The 18,013-nt window shown below is 44.0% G+C and overlaps 4 protein-coding genes across 4 annotated transcripts; all 4 read left to right on the forward strand.

Moving 5' to 3' along the window:
* The first annotated feature begins 2,570 nt into the window (after positions 1 to 2,570).
* On the forward strand, positions 2,571 to 5,572 carry LOC132933029 (uncharacterized). Its single transcript, XM_060999366.1, has 4 exons — positions 2,571 to 2,590; positions 2,660 to 2,986; positions 3,053 to 3,208; positions 5,080 to 5,572. Exons 1-4 carry the CDS (start codon positions 2,571 to 2,573, stop codon positions 5,570 to 5,572), a joined length of 996 nt encoding a protein of 331 aa, XP_060855349.1.
* Positions 5,573 to 5,700: 128 nt separating this feature from the next.
* On the forward strand, positions 5,701 to 6,594 carry LOC132933030 (uncharacterized). Its single transcript, XM_060999367.1, has one exon. The coding sequence runs from the start codon at positions 5,701 to 5,703 to the stop codon at positions 6,592 to 6,594; it is 894 nt and encodes a 297-aa protein (XP_060855350.1).
* A 3,565-nt stretch (positions 6,595 to 10,159) lies between these two features.
* Positions 10,160 to 13,592, forward strand: LOC132933031 (uncharacterized). Its single transcript, XM_060999368.1, has 9 exons — positions 10,160 to 10,179; positions 10,249 to 10,575; positions 10,642 to 10,888; positions 11,920 to 12,003; positions 12,068 to 12,182; positions 12,369 to 12,666; positions 12,748 to 13,002; positions 13,069 to 13,475; positions 13,531 to 13,592. Exons 1-9 carry the CDS (start codon positions 10,160 to 10,162, stop codon positions 13,590 to 13,592), a joined length of 1,815 nt encoding a protein of 604 aa, XP_060855351.1.
* Positions 13,593 to 13,731: 139 nt separating this feature from the next.
* LOC132933032 (uncharacterized) lies at positions 13,732 to 17,926 on the forward strand. The gene is made up of 9 exons (XM_060999369.1): positions 13,732 to 13,751; positions 13,821 to 14,147; positions 14,214 to 14,479; positions 16,018 to 16,337; positions 16,402 to 16,516; positions 16,703 to 17,000; positions 17,082 to 17,336; positions 17,403 to 17,809; positions 17,865 to 17,926. Exons 1-9 carry the CDS (start codon positions 13,732 to 13,734, stop codon positions 17,924 to 17,926), a joined length of 2,070 nt encoding a protein of 689 aa, XP_060855352.1.
* Positions 17,927 to 18,013: the final 87 nt, after the last annotated feature.

Here is an 18,013-nt window from a genome sequence, read left to right on the forward strand (position 1 = left end):
CAGCCTTTGATCGTGCCGTCATCGTCGTCGAGTGACGAAGGTGAACCGCCGGTCAAAGTCAAGATCGACGAGGCGATCACTTCTAAGAGTAAGTTAATGTTGTGTAATTGATTTTTCTAGTTTTTGTTTGTCTGTGATTTTAGTAAAATTAATCCCGTTCCTTTACAGTAGACAACTCGATGCGAAATCCTAGGAAGGTGAAGTTGATGGACAGGATAATAGAAGTGCAAAGGCACCCAAATCGCCTGCACCCGTACAACCGTGAGTATTACTATTAATTGAGGTTTGTCATATTTGATGTTTTTGTGATAGTAATCAATTCTGTTTCAATTCCAGCATCTGAAGAGAGCAGAAACAGCAGCTTTGCCGAAAGCTTCATAGGATTTAAGTCTCCAGTATTTGAACCGCTGGTTGTCGACGGCAACGACACTCTCGTAGTCAGTGTCTCTTCCCCTAGCCGTGAGTTATTATAAATATCATTTTTATTGTTGACTGCAAGTAACTTTTGATATCGATTTCCAGGTCCCGATCGTTTGACCGTTGAAGGTGTTTTTTTTACGCCTTCACCTTCCCCGGACCCATACAAATTTACGGACGACGACGGTTTAGATAAGCCCGTGTTGACACCACCTGTAGCCGGGCCTTCGGGGTTGCAGAAGTCGCCCGTAGCCGGACCCTCAGGGTTGCAGAAGTCGCCCATCCCGTCCGAACAAATTGGCTTGTTGTCTCCGCTCAGAGTCGACGACGTTGAATGGAAGGACGTGAACGACGATGACGACGAAGACATCAAACCAAGGCGTCGGACGTGCGCCGAGACTTTGGCGCTGAACAAAGATACTCTGGTAAGTTTTTCACGACGATTCACGTACTTACGGTTTATCAATCTTTCGTGTTCGTGGTTTATAGATAGTGAAATATTGTCCAATGTGCGAATTTATGACGACCAGCAACAAGCTGGGTCGCCACATGTCGAATAAACATTCGGACAAGATCAGAAAACCCAAGAAGAACAATATAAAACGTATCTGTGACTTTATTACATCTGAGTCGAGGAAGTCATACTCGGTCATCCCAATGGCGGCTATGAAACGCACGGTGGGAGCCTTTTGGGATGACCGCTCATACAGGACCACCGCCTACCAGTACGTTGTGTGAAATTAAAATAATCCCTAGAATTTCGTTTAATTTACCTTTGTTTCCGTTGCAGGCTCAGCGTCATGGGAGGTATACGGAGGCTCTTGGGACCTCCCCGGAGTCCCCGTCTTCGCCAATCCCTTCCGGGACTACATAATAAACGTCGACGACGTCGACGATGTTTATGTGGCGGACCGTTACTCTCGTTGTTTACCACCACCGGCCGCACAGCCGGTTCCACAGCCGCAGCCTCCGGTATCGGCCACCGGAAACACACCACCGGTCTCGCAGACACCACTCGTTCCAGCCAGAGCCGAGAAACCGTCGACCACCGCCGTCCCACCCGAGCCTAGTCCCGCCAAGTGTCTTCCGTGAGTATTGGTTCATTGAGGATTCAATTCAAGGATTCCGGTCCGACATGCAGTGTTTATATCGCTTGATTTTTGTTACAGAACCGTGAGAATGTTGGCTCAAAACATGGGCCTCAACCGTCAGCTGCCGCCGAACCACCCACTGATCGTGATGTTTGCGAACACTTTGAAAATGAGCCACGGTGATGGGTCCATGGCAGCCGAAAACTACGTGGCAAACGTCTCCCGGGTGTTGATGCATGTACACCAGCATTTGGTGGACACCAGATTCCCGCCAAGGCACTGGTCGGATTTGGTGTCCACAGATGTCAAGCCGTACATGGAGTACTTCGACAAGTAATTAGTTATCTAAATTAGTGTAACATGAATTATAGTTAATGACGACTTTGTTTTGTTTTTCAGACGGGAGTCGTTGGGGCAGACAAAGGCGACCTCAATAAACTACCTCAAAAACCTCAGGTTACTCTTCAACCACGTCATCCACTCGTACGTCCACGAGGATTCAACTTTTGCCAAGGGCTTCGATCTTTCACCATGCATGGCCACCATAACGAAGATCAAGCTCTTGGACCAAAAGTTGAACCTCGTGTACCGGAAAAAAACCAAACAGCAACCGGCAGAATTGTTCCAGCGCATGACCGACCAGGCGAAGCAGTTGCCGGACTACGAGGACGTGGTTCGATGCCTTTCGGTCATCCGGGAGGGCATCGAGAGTAACCTGGGCGAGCTGGAACGCACGTTCACTGCGACGGTTGGGACGATCACCGTTCGCAGTGAAAAGAACAGCGGTCCAGCTGAGAAGAAGGTAAGTGTGTCTGAACTCAACGCTCGATTTACACCGTTTCTAACCGTTTGATTTTCCAGATATCGGGGTTGTGGAGGAGGACGACGGCGGCTCTGGCCATACAAATCCTGTGGACGACTAAGCAACGAAGCGGTGTGGCCGTCAAAATGAATGTAAGAGAGTGGGAGAATCGGGTCCACCAAGAGGACAAGGTTGTAGTAACGGTCGCCGACCACAAGACCGGGGACAAGGAGCCGGCCACCCTTGTCCTCGACGAGCAGATGGAGGAGTGGTTGGACCGGTAATTATTAAATGACATTGCCACTTTAAACATCACCGTTATAAAAATTTAATTGCATACCATCCACAGTTACTACAACCTGCGGAGAAGAACGGGATACGATCGGCCAAACTTTTTCGTCACGAACCGCGGCGAGAAGATCGTCAAAATTTACGACGATGTGACGAAGATATTCGGCCAGAAACTGACGGCTTCCATTTTCAGGAAAATGGTAGAGACGTCCGGCCGCGATCACGATGCTGTAACGTCTGGGGCAATCGCCCAGGCGTTACAGCACTCGGATCGAACGGCAAACCAGTATTACCGTCTGCCCGACGCCACCGAAGCGCTTCGGCGGAATAAACAGATAGAGACCGTTGACCACACGGCGTTGGTCAAGTCATACGTTGACAAGAAGTAAGTAACCACATTTGTGTAACAGGATATACGAATTGAAGTTTAAAAATCTAATTACATTTTCAGTTTTGAAGATCTGTTCCCGCTGGAACCATACATAAAATTCGACGCAGAAGAATGGCGGGCCAAGATCCGGGACTGCCAGGCATTTGAAGAGTACCCGTCGGCCACCATCGATCTGTTCTACGTGGAAAAACTTGGAGACAAATTCTATGGTGCCATGTACGTACGAAGATCAGAGATCCTGGCAGAGGAAATGGCGATTGAAAAATACACTAAATTAAATTATACTGATCACGCCGTGATTGACATGGCAAAAAAAAGAAAAATCAGTTACTTTTTAAAAAACTTGAAATACCGCAGAAAAATACTAAATAAAGTGAAATCATTGTTGCCATGAAATTTTTTTTTTCATTACTTGTGTTAATTGTTTTTGCTAAAATAAATTATTATTATTGTTATTGTTTATTTTTATTATTGTTATTATTATCACGACAGTGAAAACTTGGATTAGGCCTCATGGGGACACCACTATAAAAAAAACGCGCCTATTGCTGTACCTCAAAGGTGGTGTGGAAATCAGCATTTACATTTTCCGGGTGAGTTGCCGGGTAATCGGATTTCACGACTGTAGAGGTAAGTAGGGACATTACATAATGCATAACACAGCGTTTTTTAGGTGTTTTTTGAAGCGTATAAATGGCCGCCTTTAATTGCGTGAACTGATGGCGGGCGCGCGTATAACGTTAACGCTCGGGCGTTTTGCTTTTTTATTCAGTTCTTTAAGCGTTTTATTATTGTTCAGCACCTCATTATCTACAGTATAGCGTTTTTGAATTTATTTTTTAAGCCTTTTTTATGTGTTTTTTAAGTTGTTTTTGAAGCGTATAAAGGGCCGCCTTTAATAGCACGTACTGATGCCGGGCCCGCGTATATTATTCAGGCTCGGTTGTTTAAATTTTTTATTCAGTTTTTTAAGCGTTTAATTATTGTTCAGCACCTGTTTATCTACAGTATAGCATTTTTTAAATTATTTTTTAGGCGTTTTTAGGATTTTTTTGAAGAGTATAAAAGGCCGCCTATAAAAGCGCGTACTGATACCGAGCGCGCGTTAAACGTTTACGCTCGGGCGTTTTACCTTTTTATTCATTTTTTTAAGCGTTTTATCATCGTTCGGCACCTCAATATCTACAGTATACCGTTTTTGAAATTATTTTTTAAGCATTTTTCAAAACTTTTATAAGGTGTTTTATCAAGCGTATAAAGGGCCGTCTAAATTAGCGCGTACTGATACCGGGCGTGCGTAAAACAATCACGCTTGGGCATTTCGCTTTATTATTCATTTTTTTAAGCGTTTATTATTGTTCAGCACCTCTTTATCTACAGTATAGCGTTTTTGAAATTATTTTTTAAGCGTTTTTAGGAAATTTTTTGAAGCGTATAATTGGCCGCCTTTAATAGCGCGTACTGATGCCGGCCGCTTGTATATTATTCACGCTCAGGCGTTTTGCTTTTTTATTAATTTTTTTAAGCGTTTTATTATTGTTCAGCACCTCTTTATCAACAGTATAGCGTTTTTGAATTTATTTTTTAAGCTTTTTTTTAGAAATTTTTTGAAGTGTATAAAGGGCCGCCTTTATTTGCGCGTACTGATGCCGGGCGCTTGTATATTATTCACGCTCGGTCGTTTAAATTTTTTATTCATTTTTTGAAGTGTTTTATTATTGTTCAGAACCTCTTTATCTACAGTATAGTGTTTTTGAATTTCTTTTTTAACAATTTTTATAGAGTTTTATTAGGTGTTTTATGAAGCGTTTGAAGGGCCGTCTAAATTAGCGCGTACTGATACCGGGCTCGCGTTTAACATTCACGTTCGGGCATTTCGCTTTTTTATTCATTTTTTTAAGTATTATACTATTGTTCAGCACCTCATTATCTACAGTGTAGTGCTTTTTAATTTATTTTTTAAGCGTTTTTTAAGCGTTTAATAGCACCATTACAACCATATTGTGTTTTAAAATTTTTTTTTGCGTTTTTCGAGTGTTTTATTTTCTATGTCATTCCCATCATTGGGTTTTTTTTTTTTTTTGTAGAATGGACAAAGCGACATTTGCAGTAAAGGAGGGTATCTTCACCCTCGACGAAGCCGCACGTCGCTACGGCATTCCTGAAACCACGCTCCGTCAGCACCTTATTCGCGAGAAGATTGTGCCTAAAAGGGCGAAACGTTCCTACACCAAAAGAGGTGACAACGTAGAACTTTCGAGGGCCGTGCAACTTGTGATGGATGGCATGTCCATTGGGAGAGCTGTGAGGGAGACCCAAGTCGCCAAGACGACGCTTCGGAAAGCTCTGGCTCTCCACAAAGAGGACGCTAAGATTTCATTGGATTATCCTGTACTACCGGCCTTCTCAGGCCTATTTGTCAATTCGCTTTATATCCCTTCAACTAGCACAGAAAAAAATTCTCAATCTATACAGGAAACTTCCATTTCTTCATTTCATAATGTTCCAAATATTGTAGAATCAATGTCAATGAAAACTGTAATTTATCTAATGCAGATCAGTATAATAATAATTCAATAAAAATACCTTCTAGTTATACTAAAGAAAGTACTTATAGTATAAGTGGTAGTAGTATTAAAGATGATTTAGGTAAATGGATAATTGAGTGCAATGTTCCCCAAAGCACTGCAAGTAAATAATTGTATTTGATGAAACAAAGGGAAATAATTAATACCAATGAGCTGCCTTGGGATACTCGGACATTGTTAGCTACTCCACGGTTAATACCAAGTATTCGTATTGTTGAACCTGGTCAATATTACCATTTTGGACTAGCATCAGGAATAATTCAACATGCATCCTCTAATATGACGGAAATTAAAATTATAATTGGTATCGATGGATTACCCATAGCTAAAAGTAGCAATAGTCAGTTGTGGCCCATTTTGGCATATATAAGTAATGATACAACTAAAACAGTTTTTCCTGTAAGTATTTACCATGACTATACTAAACCTAAGGACAGCAATGATTTTCTTGTTGATTTTATATCAGAAGCTAAAGAACTTGTTACCAATGGTATTAGTTTGAATAACTGTAATATGAAAGTATCATTTGGTGCTTTTATATGTGATAGCCCTGCTAAGGCGTTTATACTAAAATTAAAGGGTCATTCTGGATTTTTATCTTGCACTCGTTGTATTCAAGTTGGAGAACATTATCTAAATCGTGTCTGTTATCCATATTGCAATTTTTCTACTAAAAGAACTCATGAATCATATGCAAGTAAAGCATTCGAAGAACACCATATTGGGAATACCCTATCAAGGCTCATTGAAGTTCCAGGTTTAGATATTGTTACCATGTTTCCCCTTGATTACATGCATCTTGTGGCCCTGGGGGTTGTCAAAAAACTTATTTTACTTTGGTTACATACTGGGCCAGTACAAACACGTATTCAAGGCCGTAATATAAACATATTAAGTAATTCATTACTGAACATTAAACAATTCATTCCTATTGATTTTCCACGGAAAACTAGATTGATACAGGATGTTAGGAGATATAAAGCAAGTGAATTGAGATTTTTTATTGTGATTTAATAAGTATTTTTAAAGAGTTTTATTAGGTGTTTTGTGAAGCGTAAAGGCCGTCTGTATTATCGCGTACTGATGCCAGGCGCAATTCGCTTTTTTATTCATTTTTTTAAGTATTATACTATTGTTCAGCACCTCATTATCTACAGTGTAGTGCTTTTGAATTTATTTTTAAGCGTTTTTTAAGCGTTTAATAGCACCATTACAACCATATTGTGTTTTAAAATTTTTTTTTGCGTTTTTCGAGTGTTTTATTTTCTATGTCATTCCCATCATTGTGTTTTTTTTTTTTTTTGTAGAATGTACAAAGCGACATTTGCAGTAAAGGAGGGTATCTTCACCCTCGACGAAGCCGCACGTCGCTACGGCATTCCTGAAACCACGCTCCGTCAGCACCTTATTCGCGAGAAGATTGTGCCTAAAATGGCGAAACTTTCCTACACCAAATGAGGTGACAACGTAGAACTTTCGAGGGTCGTGCAACTTGTGATGGATGGCATGTCCATTGGGAGAGCTGTGAGGGAGACCGAAGTCGCCAAGACGACGTTTCGGAAAGCTCTGGCTCTCCACAAAGAGGACGCTAAGATTTCATTGGATTATCCTGTACCACCGGCCTTCTCAGCCCAGAGCTGTACAACCACCCATGGTAATTATAATAATATATAACTTAATACATTAAATTTACCTATTCCTTACGTTCGATAATTTGTATTTCAGACAATCCAACAACCGTTGGTGAACACATTTCCCTTAAGGTTAGCTTGCCGCTGAAGTTTTTTCCACGCCCGCAGACCGATGCTCCGGTAGTGGAAATAAAGCCGTTCGTTTACTCCCGTCCAGTCGCCTACTCGGCCCCTACAGCGATTATGTCAACTTCATTTTCATCTACGGACGACGAACCACCGAAGGTGGCCGTGATCGAGTCGTCAATTGACAATTGTGAACCAAAGCTGCCTTTGGTCGAGCCGTCATCGTTGTCAATTGACGACGAACCACCGAAGCAGCCTTTGATCGTGCCGTCATCGTCGTCGAGTGACGAAGGTGAACCGCCGGTCAAAGTCAAGATCGACGAGGCGATCACTTCTAAGAGTAAGTTAATGTTGTGTAATTGATTTTTCTAGTTTTTGTTTGTCTGTGATTTTAGTAAAATTAATCCCGTTCCTTTACAGTAGACAACTCGATGCGAAATCCTAGGAAGGTGAAGTTGATGGACAGGATAATAGAAGTGCAAAGGCACCCAAATCGCCTGCACCCGTACAACCGTGAGTATTACTATTAATTGAGGTTTGTCATATTTGATGTTTTTGTGATAGTAATCAATTCTGTTTCAATTCCAGCATCTGAAGAGAGCAGAAACAGCAGCTTTGCCGAAAGCTTCATAGGATTTAAGTCTCCAGTATTTGAACCGCTGGTTGTCGACGGCAACGACACTCTCGTAGTCAGTGTCTCTTCCCCTAGCCGTGAGTTATTATAAATATCATTTTTATTGTTGACTGCAAGTAACTTTTGATATCGATTTCCAGGTCCCGATCGTTTGACCGTTGAAGGTGTTTTTTTTACGCCTTCACCTTCCCCGGACCCATACAAATTTACGGACGACGACGGTTTAGATAAGCCCGTGTTGACACCACCTGTAGCCGGGCCTTCGGGGTTGCAGAAGTCGCCCGTAGCCGGACCCTCAGGGTTGCAGAAGTCGCCCATCCCGTCCGAACAAATTGGCTTGTTGTCTCCGCTCAGAGTCGACGACGTTGAATGGAAGGACGTGAACGACGATGACGACGAAGACATCAAACCAAGGCGTCGGACGTGCGCCGAGACTTTGGCGCTGAACAAAGATACTCTGGTAAGTTTTTCACGACGATTCACGTACTTACGGTTTATCAATCTTTCGTGTTCGTGGTTTATAGATAGTGAAATATTGTCCAATGTGCGAATTTATGACGACCAGCAACAAGCTGGGTCGCCACATGTCGAATAAACATTCGGACAAGATCAGAAAACCCAAGAAGAACAATATAAAACGTATCTGTGACTTTATTACATCTGAGTCGAGGAAGTCATACTCGGTCATCCCAATGGCGGCTATGAAACGCACGGTGGGAGCCTTTTGGGATGACCGCTCATACAGGACCACCGCCTACCAGTACGTTGTGTGAAATTAAAATAATCCCTAGAATTTCGTTTAATTTACCTTTGTTTCCGTTGCAGGCTCAGCGTCATGGGAGGTATACGGAGGCTCTTGGGACCTCCCCGGAGTCCCCGTCTTCGCCAATCCCTTCCGGGACTACATAATAAACGTCGACGACGTCGACGATGTTTATGTGGCGGACCGTTACTCTCGTTGTTTACCACCACCGGCCGCACAGCCGGTTCCACAGCCGCAGCCTCCGGTATCGGCCACCGGAAACACACCACCGGTCTCGCAGACACCACTCGTTCCAGCCAGAGCCGAGAAACCGTCGACCACCGCCGTCCCACCCGAGCCTAGTCCCGCCAAGTGTCTTCCGTGAGTATTGGTTCATTGAGGATTCAATTCAAGGATTCCGGTCCGACATGCAGTGTTTATATCGCTTGATTTTTGTTACAGAACCGTGAGAATGTTGGCTCAAAACATGGGCCTCAACCGTCAGCTGCCGCCGAACCACCCACTGATCGTGATGTTTGCGAACACTTTGAAAATGAGCCACGGTGATGGGTCCATGGCAGCCGAAAACTACGTGGCAAACGTCTCCCGGGTGTTGATGCATGTACACCAGCATTTGGTGGACACCAGATTCCCGCCAAGGCACTGGTCGGATTTGGTGTCCACAGATGTCAAGCCGTACATGGAGTACTTCGACAAGTAATTAGTTATCTAAATTAGTGTAACATGAATTATAGTTAATGACGACTTTGTTTTGTTTTTCAGACGGGAGTCGTTGGGGCAGACAAAGGCGACCTCAATAAACTACCTCAAAAACCTCAGGTTACTCTTCAACCACGTCATCCACTCGTACGTCCACGAGGATTCAACTTTTGCCAAGGGCTTCGATCTTTCACCATGCATGGCCACCATAACGAAGATCAAGCTCTTGGACCAAAAGTTGAACCTCGTGTACCGGAAAAAAACCAAACAGCAACCGGCAGAATTGTTCCAGCGCATGACCGACCAGGCGAAGCAGTTGCCGGACTACGAGGACGTGGTTCGATGCCTTTCGGTCATCCGGGAGGGCATCGAGAGTAACCTGGGCGAGCTGGAACGCACGTTCACTGCGACGGTTGGGACGATCACCGTTCGCAGTGAAAAGAACAGCGGTCCAGCTGAGAAGAAGGTAAGTGTGTCTGAACTCAACGCTCGATTTACACCGTTTCTAACCGTTTGATTTTCCAGATATCGGGGTTGTGGAGGAGGACGACGGCGGCTCTGGCCATACAAATCCTGTGGACGACTAAGCAACGAAGCGGTGTGGCCGTCAAAATGAATGTAAGAGAGTGGGAGAATCGGGTCCACCAAGAGGACAAGGTTGTAGTAACGGTCGCCGACCACAAGACCGGGGACAAGGAGCCGGCCACCCTTGTCCTCGACGAGCAGATGGAGGAGTGGTTGGACCGGTAATTATTAAATGACATTGCCACTTTAAACATCACCGTTATAAAAATTTAATTGCATACCATCCACAGTTACTACAACCTGCGGAGAAGAACGGGATACGATCGGCCAAACTTTTTCGTCACGAACCGCGGCGAGAAGATCGTCAAAATTTACGACGATGTGACGAAGATATTCGGCCAGAAACTGACGGCTTCCATTTTCAGGAAAATGGTAGAGACGTCCGGCCGCGATCACGATGCTGTAACGTCTGGGGCAATCGCCCAGGCGTTACAGCACTCGGATCGAACGGCAAACCAGTATTACCGTCTGCCCGACGCCACCGAAGCGCTTCGGCGGAATAAACAGATAGAGACCGTTGACCACACGGCGTTGGTCAAGTCATACGTTGACAAGAAGTAAGTAACCACATTTGTGTAACAGGATATACGAATTGAAGTTTAAAAATCTAATTACATTTTCAGTTTTGAAGATCTGTTCCCGCTGGAACCATACATAAAATTCGACGCAGAAGAATGGCGGGCCAAGATCCGGGACTGCCAGGCATTTGAAGAGTACCCGTCGGCCACCATCGATCTGTTCTACGTGGAAAAACTTGGAGACAAATTCTATGGTGCCATGTACGTACGAAGATCAGAGATCCTGGCAGAGGAAATGGCGATTGAAAAATACACTAAATTAAATTATACTGATCACGCCGTGATTGACATGGCAAAAAAAAGAAAAATCAGTTACTTTTTAAAAAACTTGAAATACCGCAGAAAAATACTAAATAAAGTGAAATCATTGTTGCCATGAAATTTTTTTTTTCATTACTTGTGTTAATTGTTTTTGCTAAAATAAATTATTATTATTGTTATTGTTTATTTTTATTATTGTTATTATTATCACGACAGTGAAAACTTGGATTAGGCCTCATGGGGACACCACTATAAAAAAAACGCGCCGATTGCTGTACCTCAAAGGTGGTGTGGAAATCAGCATTTACATTTTCCGGGTGAGTTGCCGGGTAATCGGATTTCACGACTGTAGAGGTAAGTAGGGACATTACATAATGCATAACACAGCGTTTTTTAGGTGTTTTTTGAAGCGTATAAATGGCCGCCTTTAATTGCGTGAACTGATGGCGGGCGCGCGTATAACGTTAACGCTCGGGCGTTTTGCTTTTTTATTCAGTTCTTTAAGCGTTTTATTATTGTTCAGCACCTCATTATCTACAGTATAGCGTTTTTGAATTTATTTTTTAAGCATTTTTCAAAACTTTTATAAGGTGTTTTATCAAGCGTATAAAGGGCCGTCTAAATTAGCGCGTACTGATACCGGGCGTGCGTAAAACAATCACGCTTGGGCATTTCGCTTTATTATTCATTTTTTTAAGCGTTTATTATTGTTCAGCACCTCTTTATCTACAGTATAGCGTTTTTGAAATTATTTTTTAAGCGTTTTTAGGATTTTTTTGAAGAGTATTAAAGGCCGCCTTTAATAGCGCGTACTGATACCGAGCGCGCGTTAAACGTTTACGCTCGGGCGTTTTACCTTTTTATTCATTTTTTTTAAGCGTTTTATCATCGTTCAGCACCTCAATATCTACAGTATACCGTTTTTGAAATTATTTTTTAAGCATTTTTCAAAACTTTTATAAGGTGTTTTATCAAGCGTATAAAGGGCCGTCTAAATTAGTGCGTACTGATACCGGGCGTTCGTAAAACAATCACGCTTGGGCATTTCGCGTTGAATGGAAGGACGTGAACGACGATGACGACGAAGACATCAAACCAAGGCGTCGGACGTGCGCCGAGACTTTGGCGCTGAACAAAGATACTCTGGTAAGTTTTTCACGACGATTCACGTACTTACGGTTTATCAATCTTTCGTGTTCGTGGTTTATAGATAGTGAAATATTGTCCAATGTGCGAATTTATGACGACCAGCAACAAGCTGGGTCGCCACATGTCGAATAAACATTCGGACAAGATCAGAAAACCCAAGAAGAACAATATAAAACGTATCTGTGACTTTATTACATCTGAGTCGAGGAAGTCATACTCGGTCATCCCAATGGCGGCTATGAAACGCACGGTGGGAGCCTTTTGGGATGACCGCTCATACAGGACCACCGCCTACCAGTACGTTGTGTGAAATTAAAATAATCCCTAGAATTTCGTTTAATTTACCTTTGTTTCCGTTGCAGGCTCAGCGTCATGGGAGGTATACGGAGGCTCTTGGGACCTCCCCGGAGTCCCCGTCTTCGCCAATCCCTTCCGGGACTACATAATAAACGTCGACGACGTCGACGATGTTTATGTGGCGGACCGTTACTCTCGTTGTTTACCACCACCGGCCGCACAGCCGGTTCCACAGCCGCAGCCTCCGGTATCGGCCACCGGAAACACACCACCGGTCTCGCAGACACCACTCGTTCCAGCCAGAGCCGAGAAACCGTCGACCACCGCCGTCCCACCCGAGCCTAGTCCCGCCAAGTGTCTTCCGTGAGTATTGGTTCATTGAGGATTCAATTCAAGGATTCCGGTCCGACATGCAGTGTTTATATCGCTTGATTTTTGTTACAGAACCGTGAGAATGTTGGCTCAAAACATGGGCCTCAACCGTCAGCTGCCGCCGAACCACCCACTGATCGTGATGTTTGCGAACACTTTGAAAATGAGCCACGGTGATGGGTCCATGGCAGCCGAAAACTACGTGGCAAACGTCTCCCGGGTGTTGATGCATGTACACCAGCATTTGGTGGACACCAGATTCCCGCCAAGGCACTGGTCGGATTTGGTGTCCACAGATGTCAAGCCGTACATGGAGTACTTCGACAAGTAATTAGTTATCTAAATTAGTGTAACATGAATTATAGTTAATGACGACTTTGTTTTGTTTTTCAGACGGGAGTCGTTGGGGCAGACAAAGGCGACCTCAATAAACTACCTCAAAAACCTCAGGTTACTCTTCAACCACGTCATCCACTCGTACGTCCACGAGGATTCAACTTTTGCCAAGGGCTTCGATCTTTCACCATGCATGGCCACCATAACGAAGATCAAGCTCTTGGACCAAAAGTTGAACCTCGTGTACCGGAAAAAAACCAAACAGCAACCGGCAGAATTGTTCCAGCGCATGACCGACCAGGCGAAGCAGTTGCCGGACTACGAGGACGTGGTTCGATGCCTTTCGGTCATCCGGGAGGGCATCGAGAGTAACCTGGGCGAGCTGGAACGCACGTTCACTGCGACGGTTGGGACGATCACCGTTCGCAGTGAAAAGAACAGCGGTCCAGCTGAGAAGAAGGTAAGTGTGTCTGAACTCAACGCTCGATTTACACCGTTTCTAACCGTTTGATTTTCCAGATATCGGGGTTGTGGAGGAGGACGACGGCGGCTCTGGCCATACAAATCCTGTGGACGACTAAGCAACGAAGCGGTGTGGCCGTCAAAATGAATGTAAGAGAGTGGGAGAATCGGGTCCACCAAGAGGACAAGGTTGTAGTAACGGTCGCCGACCACAAGACCGGGGACAAGGAGCCGGCCACCCTTGTCCTCGACGAGCAGATGGAGGAGTGGTTGGACCGGTAATTATTAAATGACATTGCCACTTTAAACATCACCGTTATAAAAATTTAATTGCATACCATCCACAGTTACTACAACCTGCGGAGAAGAACGGGATACGATCGGCCAAACTTTTTCGTCACGAACCGCGGCGAGAAGATCGTCAAAATTTACGACGATGTGACGAAGATATTCGGCCAGAAACTGACGGCTTCCATTTTCAGGAAAATGGTAGAGACGTCCGGCCGCGATCACGATGCTGTAACGTCTGGGGCAATCGCCCAGGCGTTACAGCACTCGGATCGAACGGCAAACCAGTATTACCGTCTGCCCGACGCCACCGAAGCGCTTCGGCGGAATAAACAGATAGAGACCGTTGACCACACGGCGTTGGTCAAGTCATACGTTGACAAGAAGTAAGTAACCACATTTGTGTAACAGGATATACGAATTGAAGTTTAAAAATCTAATTACATTTTCAGTTTTGAAGATCTGTTCCCGCTGGAACCATACATAAAATTCGACGCAGAAGAATGGCGGGCCAAGATCCGGGACTGCCAGGCATTTGAAGAGTACCCGTCGGCCACCATCGATCTGTTCTACGTGGAAAAACTTGGAGACAAATTCTATGGTGCCATGTACGTACGAAGATCAGAGATCCTGGCAGAGGAAATGGCGATTGAAAAATACACTAAATTAAATTATACTGATCACGCCGTGATTGACATGGCAAAAAAAAGAAAAATCAGTTACTTTTTAAAAAACTTGAAATACCGCAGAAAAATACTAAATAAAGTGAAATCATTGTTGCCATGAAATTTTTTTTTTTCATTACTTGTGTTAATTGTTTTTGCTAAAATAAATTATTATTATTGTTATTGTTTATTTTTATTATTGTTATTATTATCACGACAGTGAAAACTTGGATTAGGCCTCATGGGGACACCACTATAAAAAAAACGCGCCTATTGCTGTACCTCAAAGGTGGTGTGGAAATCAGCATTTACATTTTCCGGGTGAGTTGCCGGGTAATCGGATTTCACGACTGTAGAGGTAAGTAGGGACATTACATAATGCATAACACAGCGTTTTTTAGGTGTTTTTTGAAGCGTATAAATGGCCGCCTTTAATTGCGTGAACTGATGGCGGGGCGCGCGTATAACGTTAACGCTCGGGCGTTTTTGCTTTTTTATTCAGTTCTTTAAGCGTTTTATTATTGTTCAGCACCTCATTATCTACAGTATAGCATTTTTGAATTTATTTTTTAAGCCTTTTATATGTGTTTTTTAAGTTGTTTTTGAAACGTATAAAGGGCCGCCTTTAATAGCACGTACTGATGCCGGGCTCGCGTATATTATTCAGGCTCGGTTGTTTAAATTTTTTATTCAGTTTTTTAAGCGTTTTATTATTGTTCAGCACCTGTTTATCTACAGTATAGCATTTTTTAAATTATTTTTTAAGCGTTTTTAGGATTTTTTTGAAGAGTATAAAAGGCCGCCTTTATTAGCGCGTACTGATACCGAGCGCGCGTTAAAACGTTTACGCTCGGGCGTTTTACCTTTTTATTCATTTTTTTAAGCGTTTTATCATCGTTCAGCACCTCAATATCTACAGTTTACCGTTTTTGAAATTATTTTTTAAGCATTTTTCAAAACTTTTATAAGGTGTTTTATCAAGCGTATAAAGGGCCGTCTAAATTATCGCGTACTGATACCGGGCGTGCGTAAAACAATCACGCTTGGGCATTTCGCTTTATTATTCATTTTTTTAAGCGTTTATTATTGTTCAGCACCTCTTTATCTACAGTATAGCGTTTTTGAAATTATTTTTTAAGCGTTTTTAGGAAATTTTTTGAAGTGTATAAATGGCCGCCTTTAATAGCGCGTACTGATGCCGGCCGCTTGTATATTATTCACGCTCAGGCGTTTTGCTTTTTTATTAATTTTTTTAAGCGTTTTATTATTGTTCAGCACCTCTTTATCAACAGTATAGTGTTTTTGAATTTCTTTTTTAACAATTTTTATAGAGTTTTATTAGGTGTTTTATGAAGCGTATGAAGGGCCGTCTAAATTAGCGCGTACTGATACCGGGCTCGCGTTTAACATTCACGTTCGGGCATTTCTTTTTTTTATTCATTTTTTTAAGTATTATACTATTGTTCAGCACCTCATTATCTACAGTGTAGTGCTTTTTAATTTATTTTTTAACATTAACCCCTAGCCGTGAGTTATTATAAATATCATTTTTTATTGTTGACTGCAAGTAACTTTTGATATCGATTTCCAGGTCCCGATCGTTTGACCGTTGAAGGTGTTTTTTTTACGCCTTCACCTTCCCCGGACCCATACAAATTTACGGACGACGACGGCTTAGATAAGCCCGTGTTGACACAACCTGTAGCCGGGCCTTCGGGGTTGCAGAAGTCGCCCGTAGCCGGACCCTCAGGGTTGCAGAAGTCGCCCACCCCGTCCGAACAAATTGGCTTGTTGTCTCCGCTCAGAGTCGACGACGTTGAATGGAAGGACGTGAACGACGATGACGACGAAGACATCAAACCAAGGCGTCGGACGTGCGCCGAGACTTTGGCGCTGAACAAAGATACTCTGGTAAGTTTTTCACGACGATTCACGTACTTACGGTTTATCAATCTTTCGTGTTCGTGGTTTATAGATAGTGAAATATTGTCCAATGTGCGAATTTATGACGACCAGCAACAAGCTGGGTCGCCACATGTCGAATAAACATTCGGACAAGATCAGAAAACCCAAGAAGAACAATATAAAACGTATCTGTGACTTTATTACATCTGAGTCGAGGAAGTCATACTCGGTCATCCCAATGGCGGCTATGAAACGCACGGTGGGAGCCTTTTGGGATGACCGCTCATACAGGACCACCGCCTACCAGTACGTTGTGTGAAATTAAAATAATCCCTAGAATTTCGTTTAATTTACCTTTGTTTCCGTTGCAGGCTCAGCGTCATGGGAGGTATACGGAGGCTCTTGGGACCTCCCCGGAGTCCCCGTCTTCGCCAATCCCTTCCGGGACTACATAATAAACGTCGACGACGTCGACGATGTTTATGTGGCGGACCGTTACTCTCGTTGTTTACCACCACCGGCCGCACAGCCGGTTCCACAGCCGCAGCCTCCGGTATCGGCCACCGGAAACACACCACCGGTCTCGCAGACACCACTCGTTCCAGCCAGAGCCGAGAAACCGTCGACCACCGCCGTCCCACCCGAGCCTAGTCCCGCCAAGTGTCTTCCGTGAGTATTGGTTCATTGAGGATTCAATTCAAGGATTCCGGTCCGACATGCAGTGTTTATATCGCTTGATTTTTGTTACAGAACCGTGAGAATGTTGGCTCAAAACATGGGCCTCAACCGTCAGCTGCCGCCGAACCACCCACTGATCGTGATGTTTGCGAACACTTTGAAAATGAGCCACGGTGATGGGTCCATGGCAGCCGAAAACTACGTGGCAAACGTCTCCCGGGTGTTGATGCATGTACACCAGCATTTGGTGGACACCAGATTCCCGCCAAGGCACTGGTCGGATTTGGTGTCCACAGATGTCAAGCCGTACATGGAGTACTTCGACAAGTAATTAGTTATCTAAATTAGTGTAACATGAATTATAGTTAATGACGACTTTGTTTTGTTTTTCAGACGGGAGTCGTTGGGGCAGACAAAGGCGACCTCAATAAACTACCTCAAAAACCTCAGGTTACTCTTCAACCACGTCATCCACTCGTACGTCCACGAGGATTCAACTTTTGCCAAGGGCTTCGATCTTTCACCATGCATGGCCACCATAACGAAGATCAAGCTCTTGGACCAAAAGTTGAACCTCGTGTACCGGAAAAAAACCAAACAGCAACCGGCAGAATTGTTCCAGCGCATGACCGACCAGGCGAAGCAGTTGCCGGACTACGAGGACGTGGTTCGATGCCTTTCGGTCATCCGGGAGGGCATCGAGAGTAACCTGGGCGAGCTGGAACGCACGTTCACTGCGACGGTTGGGACGATCACCGTTCGCAGTGAAAAGAACAGCGGTCCAGCTGAGAAGAAGGTAAGTGTGTCTGAACTCAACGCTCGATTTACACCGTTTCTAACCGTTTGATTTTCCAGATATCGGGGTTGTGGAGGAGGACGACGGCGGCTCTGGCCATACAAATCCTGTGGACGACTAAGCAACGAAGCGGTGTGGCCGTCAAAATGAATGTAAGAGAGTGGGAGAATCGGGTCCACCAAGAGGACAAGGTTGTAGTAACGGTCGC

This window comes from Metopolophium dirhodum, chromosome 1 (assembly GCF_019925205.1).
Source record: "Metopolophium dirhodum isolate CAU chromosome 1, ASM1992520v1, whole genome shotgun sequence".
Classification (NCBI taxonomy): Eukaryota; Metazoa; Arthropoda; class Insecta; order Hemiptera; family Aphididae; genus Metopolophium; species Metopolophium dirhodum.